The sequence below is a fragment of the Schistocerca cancellata genome, chromosome 2 (genome assembly GCF_023864275.1).
Source record: "Schistocerca cancellata isolate TAMUIC-IGC-003103 chromosome 2, iqSchCanc2.1, whole genome shotgun sequence".
Classification (NCBI taxonomy): Eukaryota; Metazoa; Arthropoda; class Insecta; order Orthoptera; family Acrididae; genus Schistocerca; species Schistocerca cancellata.
In genome coordinates this window covers 429792754-429809768 of record NC_064627.1, presented here as the reverse complement: position 1 = coordinate 429809768, position 17015 = coordinate 429792754, and the positions used below count along the sequence as shown (strand labels likewise).

At 40.7% G+C, this 17015-nt stretch overlaps 1 protein-coding gene across 6 annotated transcripts in view; it reads left to right on the top strand.

Moving 5' to 3' along the window:
* LOC126161898 (transmembrane channel-like protein 5) overlaps positions 1-17015 on the top strand; it is a 297583-nt gene that overhangs the window by 142760 nt on the left and 137808 nt on the right. For all 6 annotated transcript variants that reach the window (XM_049918048.1, XM_049918045.1, XM_049918047.1 and 3 more), the window contains exon 8: positions 14693-14841. In XM_049918048.1, coding sequence (XP_049774005.1) covers positions 14693-14841 — 149 coding nt within the window. The remainder of the gene's footprint in view (positions 1-14692; positions 14842-17015) is intronic.

Here is a 17015-nt window from a genome sequence, read left to right as displayed (position 1 = left end):
CATTCCATTATCCCCATTTTGATTTTGTTGATGTTCATCTTATATCATCCTTTCAAGATACTGTACATTCCATTCTATTCAACCGCTCTTCCAAGTCCTTTGCTAATTCTGACAGAATTATAAAGTCATCAGCAAGCATCAAAGTTTTTATTTCTTCTCCCTGGACTTTAATTCCTACTCCAAATTTTCCTTTCGTTTTCTTTACTGCTTGCTCAATATACAGATTGAATAACATCGGGGATACGCTACAACCCTGTCTTACTCCCTTCTCAACCACTGCTTCTCTTTCATGCTCCTCAACTCTCATATAACTGCCATCTGGTTTCTCTACCAGTTGTAAATAGCCTTTCGCTCCCTTTATTTTACCCTTGCTACCTTCTGAATGTGAAAAAGAGTATTCCAGTCAACAAGGTCTGAAACTTTTTCTAAGTCTACAAATGCTAGAAATGTAAGTTTGCCTTTCCTTGACCTACCTTTTGTGAGAAGTCGTAGGGTCAGTATTGCCTTGCATGTTCATACATTTTTCTGAAATCCAAACTGGTCTTCCCCGAGGCTGGCTTCTATGTTTTTTTTTTTTTTTCCGTCCTTCTGTAAGGGATTCATGTTGATATTTTCCAACTATGACTTATTAAATTGACAATTCAGCAATTTTCACACACATCAGCACCTGCTTTCTTAGGAATTGGGATTATTGTATTCTTCTTGAAGTCTGAGGGTATTTCGCCTGTTTTGTACATCTTGCTCACCAGAGGGAAGAGTTTAGTCATGGCTATCAGTTGCCCTAACAGGATATTGTCTAATTCAGGGCCTTGTTTCGACTTCGTCTTTCAATGTTGTGTGAAATTTTACACACAGTATCATATCTCCCTTCTCATCTTCCTCTATGTCCTCTTCCATTTCCTTAATATTGCCCTCAAGTACATCTCCCTTGTATAGACCCTCTGTATACTCCTTTCAACTTTCTGCTTTCCTTTCTGTGCTTAGGACTAGTTTTACATTTCATCTCTTGATATTCATACAGGTGGTTCATTTTACTCCACAGGTCTCTTTAATTTTCCTAAAGGCAGTGATATATGCTTCTACATCCTCACGTTTGTCCAGTAGCCTTTCTTGCTTAGCCATTTTGCATTTCCTGTCTATCTCATTTTTGAGACGTTTGTGTTCCCTTTTGCTTGATTCATTTATTGCATTTTTGTATTTTATATTTTCATTGATTAAATTCAATATCCCCCCCATGAACCATAGACCATGCCGTTGGTGGGGAGGCTTGCGTGTCTCAGTGATACAAAGAGCATTACTGTAGGTGCAACCACAATGGAGGGGTATCTGTTGAGAGACCAGACAAATGTGTGGTTCCTGAAGAGGGGCAGCAGCCTTTTCAGTAGTTGCAGGGGCAACAGTCTGGACGATTGACTGATCTGGCCTTGTAATACTAACCAAAACTGTCTTGCTGTGCTGGTACTGCGAACGGCTGAAAGCAAGGGGAAACTACAGCCGTAATTTTTCCTAAGGGGATGCAGCTTCACTGTATGGTTAAATGATGATGGTGTCCTCATGCGTAAAATATTCCGGAGGTAAAAAGGTCCCCCATTCGGATCTCTGGGCGGGGACTACTCAGGAGGACATTGTTATCAGGAGAAAGAAAATTGGCATTCTACAGGTCAGAGCGTGGAATGTCAGATCCCTTAATCTGGCACGTATGTTAGAAACTTTAAAAAGGGAAATGGACAAGTTAAAGTTAGATATAGTAGGAATTAGTGAAGTTCGGTGGCAGTAGGAACAAGACTTCTGGTCAGGTGAATACAGGGTTATAAATACAAAATCAAAGAGGGGTAATGCAGGAGTAGGATTAGTTTTGAATAAAAAAAATAGGAATGCAGGTAAGCTACTACAAACAGCGTAGTGAACGCAGTATTGTGGCCAAGATAGATATGAAACCCATGCCTACCACAGTAGTGCAAGTTTATATGCCAACTAGTTCTGCAGATGATGAAGAGAGTGATGAAGTGTATGATGAGTTAAAAGAAATTATTCTAATAGTGAAGGAAGATGAAAATTTAATAGTCATGGGTGACTGGAATTCGACAGTAGGGAAAGGAAGAGAAGGAAACGTAGTAAGTGAAAATGGAATGGGACTAAGGAATGAAAGAGAAAGCTGCCTGGTAGAATTTTGGATAGAGCATAAGTTAATAATAGCTAACACTTGGTTCAAGAATCTTGAAAGAAGGTTGTATACATGGAAGAAACCTGACGATACTGGAAGGTTTGAGATAGATTATATAATGGTAAGACAGAGATTTAGGAAACAGGTTTTAAATTGTAAGACATTTCCAGGGGCAGTTGTGGACTCTGACCACAATCAATTGGTTAGGAACTGTAGATTAAAACTGAAGAAACTGCAAAAAAAGTGGGAATTTAAGGAGATGGGACCTGGATAAACTGACAGAACCAGAAGTGGTAGAGAGTTTCAGGGAGAACATTAGGGAACATTGACAAGAACAGAGGAAAGAGATACAGTACAAGAAGAGCGGGTAGCTTTGAGAGATGAAATAGAGAAGGAAGCAGAGGATCAAGTAGGTAAAAAGACGAGGGCTAGTAGAAATCCTTGGGTAACAGACGAGATATTGAATTTAAGTGATGAAAGGAGACAATATAAAAATGCAGTAAATGAAGCAGACAAAACGGAATACAAACTTCTCAAAAATGAGATTGACAGGGAGTGCAAAATGGCTGAGCAGGGATGGCTAGATGACGAATACAAAGATGCAGGAGCATGTATCACTAGGGAGAAGATAGTTACTGCCTACAGGAAAAGAAAGAGACCTTTGGAGAAAAGAGAACCACCTGCATGAATAAAAAGAGCTCAGATGGAAACCCAGTTGTAAGCAAAGAAGGGAAAGCAGAAAGGTGGAAAGAGTATATAGAGGGTCTGTACAAGGTTGATGTTCTTTAGGACAATACTAAGGAAATGGAAGAGGATGTAGATGAAGATGAAATGGGAGATACGACACTGTGTGAAGAGTTTGACAGAGCACTGAAAGACCTAAGTAAAAACAATGCCCCGGGAGTAGACAACATTCCATTATAACTACTGATAGCCTTGGGAGAGCCGGTCCTGACAAAACTCTACCATCTGGTGAACAAGATGTATGAGATGGGCGAAATATCCTCAGACTTCAAGAAGAATATAATAATTCCAATCCCAAAGAAAGCAGTTGTTGACAGATGTGAAAATTGCCGAACTATCAGTTTAATAAGCCACGGCTGCAAAATACTAACACGAACTCTTTACAGACGAGAGGAAAAACTGGTAGAAGCCGACCTCGGGGAAGATCAGTTTGGATTCCGTAGAAATGTTGGAATATGTGAGGCAATACTGACCCTATGACTTATCTTAGAAAATAGATGAAGGAAAGGCAAACCTATGTTTCTAGCATTTGTAGACTTGGAGAAAGCTTTTGACAATATTCACTGGAATACTCTCTTTCAAATTCTGAAGGTGGCAGGGGTAAAACACAGGGAGCGAAGACTATTTACAATTTGTACAGAAACCACATGGCAGTTATAAGAGTCGAGGGACATGAAAGGGAAGCAGTCGTTGGGAAGGGAGCGGGACAGGGTTGTAGCCTATCCCCGATGTTATTTAATCTGTATATTGAGCAAGCAGTAAAGGAAACATAAGAAAAATTTGGAGTAAGAATTAAAATCCATGGAGAAGAAATAAAAACTTTGAGGTTTGCCTATGACATTGTAAATCTGCCAGAGACAGCAAAGGACCTGGAAGAGCAGCTGAACGAAATAGACAGTGTCTTGAAAGGGGAATATAAGATAAACATCGACAAAAGCAAAATGAGGATAATGGAATGTAGTCAAATTAAATCGGGCAATGCTGAGGGAATTAGATTAGGAAATAAGACGCTTAAAGTAGTAGATGAGTTTTGCTATTTGGGAAGCAAAATAACTGATGATAGTCGAAGTAGAGAGGATACAAAATGTAGACTGGCAATGGCAAGGAAAGCGTTTCTGAAGAAGAGAAATTTGTTAACATCGAGTCTAGATTTAAGTGTCAGGCAGTTGTTTCTGAAAGTATTTATATGGAATGTAGCCATGTATGGAAGTGAAACATGGACGATAAATAGTTTAGACAAGAAGAGAATAGAAGCTTTTGAAATGTGGTGCTACAGAAGAATGCTGAAGATTAGATGGGTAGATCACATAACTAATGAGGAGCTATTGAATAGAACTGGGGAGAAGAGGAGTTTGTGGCACAACTTGACTAGAAGAAGGGATCGGTTGGTAGGACATGTTCTGAGGCATCAAGGGATCACCAATTTAGTATTGGAGGGCAGCGTGGAGGGTAAAAATCGTAGAGGGAGACCAAGAGATGAATACGCTAAGCAGATTCAGAAGGATGTAGGCTGCAGTAGGTACTGGGAGATGAAGAAGCTTGCACAGGATAGAGTAGCATGGAGAGCTGCATCAAACCAGTCTCAGGACTGAAGACCACAATTTCAATTTTTATGAAATAAAATGACTTCAGAAAAATGGAATGTTGGCAGCCTGAACAAGTAAACTGTGAAAAACATGTACAAATGCACGGGCGCTTTTGTACACACGCACCCATGTGTGTGCGTGCAAGTGCGCGAGCGCGCCCACACACACACACACACACACACACACACACACACACACACACAAAATCTTGCTATGAATATAAAAAATTATTAAAACTTACTGGGTTACATGTTTTGTTGGATGTATGTTGTATATTAAAATGTCGCTGAAAGGCATCAATCAAATACAAAACTTCACCTCTTTAATGATTAAAATGTGCACAGTTCGGTTGTTGAAGTTGTTGTATCATCAACAATGTACAGCTAGTGCAATAGTTTAATATACACAAAGCTTGGGCTAAGGAAAGCTTTTGGCTAGAGAGGTCGTAATACCGGTAGTATGCTCAAGGATGGTGCGCAATAGTGAATGAACATTATGATGCTAAACTTACCTAAAACATTATAATTAAGACTTTAAAAATCATCACATTTAGCTGTGCACATATTTAAAATTAATAAAGTGGCAATAGGTAATAAGTTACCATTTAAAAGTGTTAAAAACAAATCACGCAAACTGCAAGAAAACTTAAATGGGACCAGTAGGGTAAAGACCGCAGTGGAGGAGGAGGGGGGAGAGGAATGGGGGATAGAGGAAGGGGAGGAATGGGGGTTAGGGGAAGGGAAGGAAAGATGTGGCGGAGAGAGATGGTGGGGGAGGGGGGGGGGGAGATGTAAAATGTGTATAAATCACATATATGAAAAATAGTGAACATCGAACCTCTAGAAATATATTTACATCGTAGCAAAGGAGAAACACCAGTACCACTAGCATTAAGAGATGAGGAACATAACTTATCCATTAGTCATATGGAAGATGAAGCATTAACAGCAAGGAAAATGACATATCCAATAGTCAATATGGAAGATCAAGCCACTTCTCTGTTACATCGATGAACGTAGGGATCTGAAACTATGTAGAAATTTTCTATTTTTGATTTGCACCTGTTCATTTAAAATGGATCCATCTGTGTGAACAAAACGATTAAAAATCTCTAGAAGACTTAGAACTTTCACATAAAGAAAGTAAAGGTTACACTGGCTTGACCTGATAGAAGAGTTAGAGGTGTTTAACATTTTGTCCACGAAGGTGGTTTTATTTTAAATGAGTAGGTGCAACTCTAAAATAGAAATTTTCTACTTAGTTTCAGAACCTGACTTTCATTAATATAACAGAGAAGTGGATCAATCTTCCATATGACTATTCGATATGTTATTTTCCTTAGCTGTTAATACTAGTGGTATTGGTGTTTCTTCTTTGTCATGATGTAACTGTATTTCTAGAGGTTTGATGAGCACAGTTTTTTTACGCATGTTATTTATATGAGTTATACACATTTTACATCCTTCCTCCCCCCCCTTCCATCTCTCCCTTTCCTTTCCTTCCCTTCCTTTAGCCATGATTCCTGTACTGTCATCCCCCCCTCCCCCTTTCACCCTGGTTTCTCACGGTTTGTGTAATTTGTTTTTACCACAATGACTGTTTTTAGATGGTACCTTATTTGTTGCAATGTTATTAATTTTAAATGTATACACAGCTAAATGTGATCTGGTTTTTACTGTCTTAATTTTAATGTTTTAAGCAAATTTAGCTTGATAATGTTCATTCACTATGGTGCACCCTCCTTGTGCATACTACTAGTGCCCTCTCTTGCCAGAAGCTGTCATTAGCCCAAGCTCTGCATACATGAAACTAGTCCACTGTACATTGATGAGGAAATACCAAATGACAACAGCCATGTTATGCATCATTATGGAGGTGAAATTTTATATTTGACTGTTTGACTGATGCCTTTTGGACATGGTTTAACATACCTCCACCACAACTTGTAACCCAGTAAGTCTCAATAATTTTATTGTATCCATTATGAGATTTTATTGGGTGTGACACATATATATTTATCTTATCATTTTTACACTGTTTACATTGTCAATATTTGCTTCTGAAGAAGACATATTTATAAATGTTGGAAACATGGTAAAGGGTAATTTTGCAACTGATTGGTACGCTTTGCTTCTGATAGTACATTTATAGAAAATATAACTGTGAGTATTACATTTTTCATAACAGTGTGCCCTATTATGCCAGTGATGCTACACTAAAATTCAAAATTGACCGCCAAAGTAGTGACATGTAAGATATATAAAAATGGTGATCTATAATAGAAATTAATTTGGGGAGAATAAAATAATAAAGCCAGACCACAGAGTTCGTATTGTAAAGGAAAGTTGTTTGTACTCCATTACAGAAACAGCAGTTGTAAAAGTTCATGTGCTGTTTAAAGAATGTTGTATCACATAAAGTTGTTTATTAATCATGGAAAATACAAACAATTTACTACATACTTTCAGTTGATTATCAAGAAAGTTACATTGAATATTATGAAATTGCTCACACTTTGTCACTTCTTTCAGTAATACTTCTCTTTTAATACAATCAAGCTTTAGAAAATTCAGGTAGGAATATCAACAATGTAGGAAAAGATAAACTATACATGTGCACATGCCCCCCCCCCCCCCCCCCCCCCCCACACACACACAAGCAAGAAGCAAGCAAGCAAGCACACCCACACGACTGCCAACTCAGCATCTTGGGTTGGAATGCATTGTCACGCAAGATACAAACAGCAATCTGAAAGGGGAAGGGATAGTAATGTATAGGTGGGGAGGGAGACGAATGCTGTGTGGTGGACTGTGCAGCGACTAAATTGCCTACAGGTGCAGCGTCAGAAGGTTGAGGGGCAAGGAGGTGGGGTAAAAAGAACAAAAAAGGAGAGAAGCAGGGACAGATGGGCAGATGTGTTGGTAGAGTGCTGCAAATAAACAGGGAGGGAAATGAGAATCAGGAGGAGCTGATAGGACAGAAGTGGTGGATACTTCTAAGTGGAGGGTGTGGGGACAGTATGTTGCCGTAGGTTGAGGCTGGGATAATTACAGGAGCAGAGAATGTGCTGTAAGGATAACTCCCATCTGTTCAGTTCAGAAAAGCTGGTGGTGGAGGGAAGAATCCAGATGGTTTAGGTAGAGAAGCAGCCATTGAAGTCATGGGTGTTATATTCAGTTCCATGTTGCGCCACAGGGTGGTCTACTTTGTTCTTGGCCACAGTTTGGCAGTGGCCGTTCATCCTGGTTGACAGCTGATTGGTAGTTATACCAGTATATAAAAAAAAAAAAAAAACTGTGCAATGATTGCAGCAGCACTGGTAAATGACATGGCTGCTTCCATAGGTGGCCTGGCACCTGAAGGGGTAGGATAAACCTGTGACAGCAATGTAATAGGAAGTGGTGAGTGGGTGGATTAGGTAATTTTGCACCTGGGTCTTCCACAGGTTTTTGATCATTGTGGAAAGGGGTTGGGATTGGGAGTGCATAGTGATGGACTAGGATGTTGTGGAGGTTGGGTGGGCAACAGAATACCACTTTGGGAGGGGTGGGAAGTATTTCGGATAGGATGTCCCTCATTTCAGGGCAAAATGATAGGTAATCGAAGCTCTGGCATAGGATGTGCTTCAGTTGTTCCAGTCTGCATGATACGAGGTGACAGAGGGGGTACTCCTTTGTGGCTGGTTTTGGGGCAGTGTGAGGATTGGTGTTGTGAGGGGAAATGGCATGGGATATCCATTAGCAGACTAGGTCTGGAGGTAGTGCCTGCCTGTGAAGGCCTTGGTGAGACGCTCAGCACACTGATCAAGGGTGTTTTTATCACTGCAGATACACTGCCCCTGGGTGGCCAGAGTGTATGGGAGGGATATTTTGGTGTGAAAGGGATGACAGATGTCACAATGCAGGTACTGTTGGTGGTTGGTGTATTTAATGTGGGAGGAGGTGTGGATGGAACCATCATAGAGGAGGAGGTCAACGTCTAGGAAGGTGGCACACGGGGTTGAGGAGGACCTCATGAAGGGGATGGGAAAGAAGGTGTTCAGGTTGTGAAGGAATGAAGGGCCCTGGTTCCAGATAATGAAGATATCAATCAACCTGAACTGGAGTAGGGTTTGGTGTTTTGGGTGGCTAGTAAGCTCTCCTCTAGATGGACCATAAAAAGGTTGGCATAAGAGGGTGCCATGCGGGTGCTTGTGGCTGTGCCATGGATTTGTTTATATATCTTCCCTTCAAATGAGAAGTAGTTGTCGGTTGAGAGTCAGTGAAAGAAGTGGTTGGTGTCTTTGACATGGGAGGCTGTATTGCAGGTAATTGGTTGGAGGTGTTGGTCAATGAGCGCTGAAATTCTTTCAGTGGGGGCACAATAACCAACCATAATTGGACGTCAAGGATTGTTAAGTTTGTGTATTTTAGTGAGCATGTAGAAGGTGGGTGTGTGGGGTGTGTCGTAGGAGTGAGGAGGGAAATGGATTCAGGGTAGATGTGCTGGGAAGGACCTTAGCTGTAGGGAGGGATTGGAGTTTGTGTTGGACTTCAGTCCCACATCCTGTTTGTCAAATGCTGCTTAAAGCAGAGAATCCCCCCAAACAGCCTAACTGTAAAGATTCCTTTTTCTAGATCCCATCCCACCTTTCACAATAACTTGCACCTTTTTAGATTCTGCCAATCTCTGGTACCCACAAACCTGGTACTACAAAAACACATCTCCATTGCACGGGCATCTCAGAACCATTTCTTCTCCCTGTGCAAGATACTACTAATCTGCAATCCTTACTCCATAAATGACATATCTGAAATTGAATCCCTTGCTCTCCAGCACCTGGATGAACATTCCAGACACCACCTCCATAAATTATCCAATCTGCTGACATCCTACTGCTGCTTTGGGACACCACTATCTAACCACTATCGTACCCACAGTGGTTCTCTTCGTCCAGTCCTCATTGCAGCTGAACACTACCTACCTGACCTTTTTCAACTTTCCACTTCCTCCAAAACTCCCTACTGATGATCCACCAAATCCAGTGTCAAAACATTCCCGTAGCACTGTTGTCAGCCTTTCCACCAAAACCCTGGGCTCCACAGAAGCTTTTGACCAATCCAAAAACCTCACCTTTAGCCCTACAACCAAATTTAACCATGCTGGACTTGTCAGAGACCTACTCTCCTTCTCCTGATCCCTGTAATGGAAGCAGTTCCTTGTCACCAATACCTCCAACCAAAACCACCCTAATTCAAAAATTGAACCTTGCCTCCTGCAGTTCATACCACCATCCAACCATGATTCCCCCCCGCCTCCCCCCACCCCTGCCCACCTAACCACCCACCCATCACCTTCCAGGAATTCCTAAAGCCCCACTTAAACTCACCATCCTTTCCCAAGTCCCTCCCTCAGAACACCAACCTTTCAGTAGAAGAAATAGCAGCCATACACAACCTCAAAACAAATCCTGACATAATCATCCTACCTGCAGACAAAGGTTCCACCACTGTTATCGTGAACTGCAGTGACTACCTGACAGAAGGCCTCTGCCAGTTGCCTGACTCCTCGACCTATAAACTTTGCCAGAGTGATCCCATCCCAGAAGCCCAACACAAACTCCAATCCCTATTCAAAGCCTTAGGTCCTTCCCAGAACATCTTCCCTGAATCCATTTCCCTCCTCACCCCTATGACACTCCACACACCCACCTTCTACATGCTCACTAAAATACACAAACCTAACAATCCTGGACGTCTCATTGGTACCTCCTCCTATCTGATAGCTCCATCCACACCCCTGTCCACATTAAACCCACTAACTACCAACAGTACCTGCATTTTCACAGTTGTCATCCCTTTCATACCAAAATATCCCTCCCATATACCCTGGCTACCCAGGGACAGTGTATCCGCAGAGACAAAAACTCCCTTGCTCAATATGCTGAGGGTCTCACCAAGGCCTTCCCAGACAGGCACTATCCCCCAGATCTAGTCCACAAAAAAGATCTCCCATGCCGTTTCCCTTCACAACCCCAATCCTACCATCACCTCCAACAACCAGCCATAAAGGATTGTCCTCTTCTTTTTACTGTACCACCTGGACTGGAACAACTGAACCACATTCTTTGTCACAGCTTTGATTACCTATTATCATTCCCTGAAATGAGGGACATTCTACCTGAGATGCTTCCCACCACTCCTAAAGTGGTGTCCCATCGCCCATCCAACCTCCACACATCCTAGTTTCTCTATACTACTCCCAATCCCAACCCCTTGCCACAAGGATCATATCCCTGTTGAAGACCCGACATTCCAGTCCTGTCGCGGGTTTATCCTACACCATCAGGAGCCAGGTCACCTGTAAAAGCAGTTATTGACCAGCTCTGCTACGATCATTGTACAGCCTTTTATATTAGTAAGTGTACCAACTAGCTGTCCACTAGGGTGAACAGCCACTGCCAAACTGTGACTAAGAGCAAAGCAGACCATCCTGTGGTGCAATATACAGCTGAACATGGTTTCAGTGGCTGCCCTGCTACCCGAGCCATCTGGATCCTTCCCTCCACCAGCAGCTTTTCTGAACTGCACAGATGGAAGTTATTCTTACACCACATTCTCCACTCCCGTAATTATCCTGGTCTTAACCTACGGTAACATACCGTCCCCACGCCCGCCATCCATTTCCGCCCACTCTGTCCAGTCATCTCCTTCCCATTGTCATTTCCCACCCTGTTTAATTGCAGCCCTCTGCCAATGCGTCCACCCATCTTTCCACACTCTTCTCCTTTTTTGTTGGTTTTTTTCCCCACCTCCGTGCCCCACAGCCTCCTGACGCTGTGCCTATTGGCTGTCTAGTCCCTGCCCACTCCACCGGATAGCGTTTGTCTCTCCCCCCACCTGTACAATACCATCCCTTCCCTTCCCCTTTCCCCTTCCCCTTCCCCACCCCTTGCTGATTGCTGCTTACACCCTACGTAATGTTGCATTCGGGTCTGAGATGTTGCGAGATGGCAATAGTGTGCGCACGCGCGCGTGCGCGTGTGCCCGGGTGCGCGTGCCTGGTTAGCGCGCGCGCGCGTGTGTTTGTTAGCGCGCGTGCGTGTGTTTGTTAGCGCGCACGCGCATTTGTGTGTGTGTGTGTGTGTTTGTGTGTGTGTGTGTGTGTGTGTGTGTGCGCGTGTTTGTGAGTGCGCGCGTGATTGTGTGTGTGTGTGTGTGTGTGTGTGTGTGTGTGTGTGTGCGCGTGTTTGTGAGTGCGCGCGTGATTGTGTGTGTGTGTGTGTGTGTGTGTGTGTGTGTGTGTGTGTGCGCGCGCGCGCGCCTGTGTGCCCGCGTTTGCGTATGTGTCCGGGTGCGCGCGCCATGTGTGCGCGCGTGTGTGTTTGTAACTTTGTACTAAGGCTGTGGCCGAAAGTTATATGTGAGTGTCTTTTAATCGTGCCTGTTGCAACTTGACATGCCTTCCTTACGGTAAGTAGCAATCTATCTTTTCTTACCTTATTTATATTCTCTTTTAACACTATTGACTCATGATTTACATAGTCCAGGACAGCATCTTGGGGGCTCTTTTCACCCGAAAAATCTTCATCAGCAATATGTTCCATGCTGTCTCATAATAAAAGTCTGAAATTGACGAATTTGGTCTTTTTAGATGATGATGAGTTGTTTCTGATGAAATCCAAGATGTCTGTCTGATAGGACGTAGCATGCATTGTGGCTCGGCAGCAAGTGAAGTGAGAGAGATAGTATCTGTTGTGGTTCTGCATAGCTTGATGTGTATGTAAAAAATTAGCATTATACTCATAGGCATATGATTATACTGTGGGACACTGTTGACTCACAGAGATCCTTTAAAATTATACTAAGCACAGACTGTCATCACTTTACACAATTAAGACATTTTCTGGACTTTCTGTCATTTATGGTGATTATTCATGCTACCAGTTCATGGGTTTTCATTTCCTTTCTGAAGTATTCTATGACTCTAGTATACAATATCTCAAGAATGCCAAGAGCAGCTGCTATTCTTCTAGATATCTGAGAATTTGTGGCATCAAACAAGCACATATTTAACAGTAATGTAAAATTTCAGAGAAAATTTCATTCAAGACTTGATGTGGCTGATCGTCACATAGTGTTCATTTATTATGGTACTTACCAGACATAGTTTGTGGTAATAGATACTGAGTGAGAATTACTTACATGTCTGTCTAGGATAGATCTGGTCTCGGTGTGTGCTGCTAATTGTGAAGTATTGATTCTGAGACTTCCTGGCAGATTAAAACTGAGACTTGAATTTGGAACCTTTGACTTTCACAGGCAAGTGTTCCACTGATTGAGCTACCCATGCACAACTTACAATCTGTCCTCACAGCTTTACTTCCACCAGACCTCACATTCAACCTTCCAGACTTCAGAGAAGCTCTCCTGCGAAACTTGCAAGACTAGTACTGCTGGAAGAAAGAATATTGTGAAAACATGGCTTAGTGACAGTCTGGGGATCTTCCCAAAACGGAATTTTCACTCTGCAGTGGAGCGTAAGCTGATGCTAAACTTCCTGTACAATATCCTTTCTTACAGGAGTGCTAGCTTGCATGTTTTGCGGGAGGGCTTCTGTGAAGTTTGCCAAGTAGGAGACGAGGTACTTCCAGAAGTAAAACTGTGAAATCAGGTTGTAAGTCATGCTTGAGTAGCTCAGTTGGTAGAGCACTTTCCCGCAAAAAGCAAAGGTCCTGAGTTTGAGTCTCGGTCCATCACACAGTTTTGATCTGCCAGGAATTTCACAACAGCACACACTCCATTGCATAGTGAAAATTTCGTTCTGGAGTATTGATTCTGTTTAATGATGTAGTCCACCTTCTCTTTCATTATACATTATACATACATATCTTATGGAAAGCAGTAGTCATCTTTTAGTGTCATGAGCAAGTATTCGGGTTTTCTTAAGCATTGTATACAGCTGCTGGACATTGGCCACATACGTAAGGTTTTTGGTGTTGGTTAAAACTAGTTTACACTGTGTCTTACATTGTAGTCATTGGGACTTGCTGTTTCGCCTCATTTGTTATCATAGCTCTGTACTGTCATCAAAAAGAGAATCTTCAGTACAAACAGCGCTTGGCAAGTATCTGAATGTTGAGGATGCAGATAAGGACCACAGAGTGTCACAAAGAAACTGCATAGGATACTATGCAAAATATTCTTGTCTTTCTGAATAATTGTTGTACATCTGTTATAAATGTTGGAATGAGGAAACTGCTTGGAAATGGATCTTGATTAAGAATGGGCAAACACAATCAATTTAAGACAATTATGGAATATTTAATCTTGCTCTGAAACAGTTGGGGATAAGCTTATGTTGTACAATATAGGTGTTCTTTTTCATTATTATGGTACGTAAAAGTCATATTAATAAGAAAGTGCCTGGTGTGGTTAGTGACCTATGCAGAAATAAGAAATTTGATTCATCATGTGGATACATGTTTTTGGTGTCCTTCTGATGTAAAATTAATTTTCTGGCATTAATACCATAACATGACTTTAAACTCAAAGTTATGTTGATGGTTTGCTGCAAACTTTTGTATCCTGGGTTGGAATTCCATGAATATTAATTCACTGGATGTAATAGTGCTATTTCGTTGAATTTGTTCCATTTAATACACAATATACTTCAGATATAACATTGAAGACATATGCCTTTACAGTAAGGATTTATTACAGCATCATTTCATTTACGATAGACATATATTAGCTTATATAATTTTCAGAGCAAGATCAATGACATGTTATGAGAAATACTAATCCAAAACACATTTCATGAATGTAGAACATTCATCTTCTTTGGCAATAATGGTCACATCAGTAGTAATAAGATGTACATGTTTATTATAGCATACGGAGGATTATTTTGCTTAAACCTGAACATGTGGATGGAGTGGCTGTAACATTGAAAGGTATGGCTGTATTTTAAGCACATTGCACCATACACTGAAGAGTGCTTTGCACAGTAGATGTGCTGCTGAAGATATAGACTGCCACCATGTATATATGTTCACAGAAGTTCTGGTGCTTTATTGTGTGTAGTTTTTGTTTATGAATATCACTTTATGTAGCATCATCATTTGACGTTTGTGTTGTAGCAGTTTGTATTAATTTCTGCAGATAACTATAAAAAACACCAGTCATATGTACTATATAACATTTTGTAAATATTTTAGGGTTCTTTCACCAATAGCATTTTGTATTATGGCCACTACACCAACACATCATTCTCAGTTTTCCCCAATGTGGAATACAGCATGCCACTGGCGTACTTCTTCACTACCGCATGTTGCTTTGGTTTGGCATTTCTTGCACTATCATTGAGGTAGGTCTAGTAATTATGTATTGTTGTTATTCTTTAATGTTATTTCTTTGGTCTTCTTTCAGCATGTTACCAGTAATACATGCACCTATATACATCAGTAGCCAAAATTAGTCAACCAAGAAAGAAAGAGACTAGAGGGATTGTCTCAAGGAAGTTAGCTTTTGTATTGTGTTTAGCCCATTTTTTATGCTTGCTTTGCTTACACTAGCCAGTTACTTCCATTTCACCTCAAAGAACTAATGCAAGAAACCAGTTATCTCTATACTGCCTGGATGATGAACTCCAGTTGTCTGGGTGTGTTGGTCAAAGGTGCTTGTATTTTATTTCTTGCATAACTACACTATGGTTGCTGCAACGTATCACTAGAACACCAAAAGATAATACTTCTTGATTCTGCTCCTATTTCAGCCTTTTACATTGCATGCTGGCTGAAGGTTCAAAACCATAAATAAGTAAATAATTGTTTATTATACACAGACCATCGGGAATTTTTTGGACTAACTGCAACATGATAGATGATGCAGATGACAGGAATCTGCATTCGCACTGAAGCTCTATACTCAGAGACCAGAATTCTACGTCCAGGTAGTGTAGAGATCACCAGCGAAAACTCATCTATTTAGGATTAGCAACAGGCCCCAGAAGTGAAGTTTTGATTAGAGTTTTTGAGTGTAAATAGGACCAAATGTTCCAGAAAGTTTAACCATAAACATGGAATTGGCTCGGTGTTAAATCATTGTAACATTTGTTTGGATGTTATTTGTTTTGTTATTATATGAAGCCTGTGTCTTAAACATTCATTTTATTTTGTTATTAAACATAACATGTTAACGGTACGTCTTAACTGCACATAAAATAATTCCTGTTTCAGTGTATTATTGACTGTAATTTCGAAGAACAATGTATGATAACTAATGGTAAGTCCTCAGTGGAATAAAAATAGCGGAAGGGATAAAGGTAACAACTTACCACATTGTTGAGATACTGAATGGTCAACAGGCACATAAACAAGATTGAAATTGTTGTCCAGGTTTCAATTTATTTCCTTCAACAACAGAACTGACAGACTGTCGAAATTGTTTCCCACCCTAGTCTTATATTTGCGTAACAAACAATAAGTAATAATGACTGGGAATGATTTAATATATTAAACACTACCCAGTGATATAATTATATTTTCTTTGGCTTCTGAAACTCTCTTGAAGAGATATCCATTTTAGTTTAAAAATCCATTTAATTTGCAATATGCTTCACACATGACCTTCTATTGCTTAAGTTAATACCAAAAAAATTTAATTTTTAGTGGTGTAAATGCAGATTTATGTGAAATGGAGCTAGACATGTGTTTCCAAACATAACCACACTGTTAAGTGTTATGGGAGGTAGCAGTGTGTACTTTATCCTGTGCCATGTGTGGTTTCACTGTGCTGATTTAAAATACAAACTACTACTCCTAAGTCATTAACATTAGTAGAATGTACATGAGTGAGTAAGTTGGCAACCATTGTCATTAGTTAGCACTACATACATCCTCTGAGGTCTGATATATGAATTGGTTGCTTGCTGAATTGACACATTATGAATCTGTGCAATTGATCAAAGACACACAGTTGGTATTAAACTGGTTAAAATTTTAACATGACCATACTGTGTGGTAAACTTACCATTTAATCTCATTTATTTAGAACAACAGTGAACTGAAATCCAAGACTGCCACTAAAAACTGTCACCGTTGAACCTTATGTGGCTATGAGCATCGTGCTTGGGAGCTGGTAGATGTTACCATCCTTGCCTCCTCTTTCAGTACATTTCCATTGTTGGTGTCCTTATACTGGGATATCACATACACTCAGAAAAAGTCATAAGATAATTTGCGTCACTAAACATATCTGTATAGCTGTTATGCTACAGCTTTGGTAAACCATACATGAGTGTCCACAGTGACTGTGATATTAATCAATGTATTACACTTGTTGCAAAATTTTGCCAAACATAGTCTAAACAGGGGTGAGTTCAACAAATTTGTGCCATGACTTGTTAATGATGAATAGGATAGAATGTTAAATCAAAGCTCCAGTTATCTCAGTGGCAGAATATGTGTCTTAGAAAAAACGAGAAGTGGAACATACACTGCTGGATCAAATTGCAATACAGTGAAGGTTGCGTACAACAAT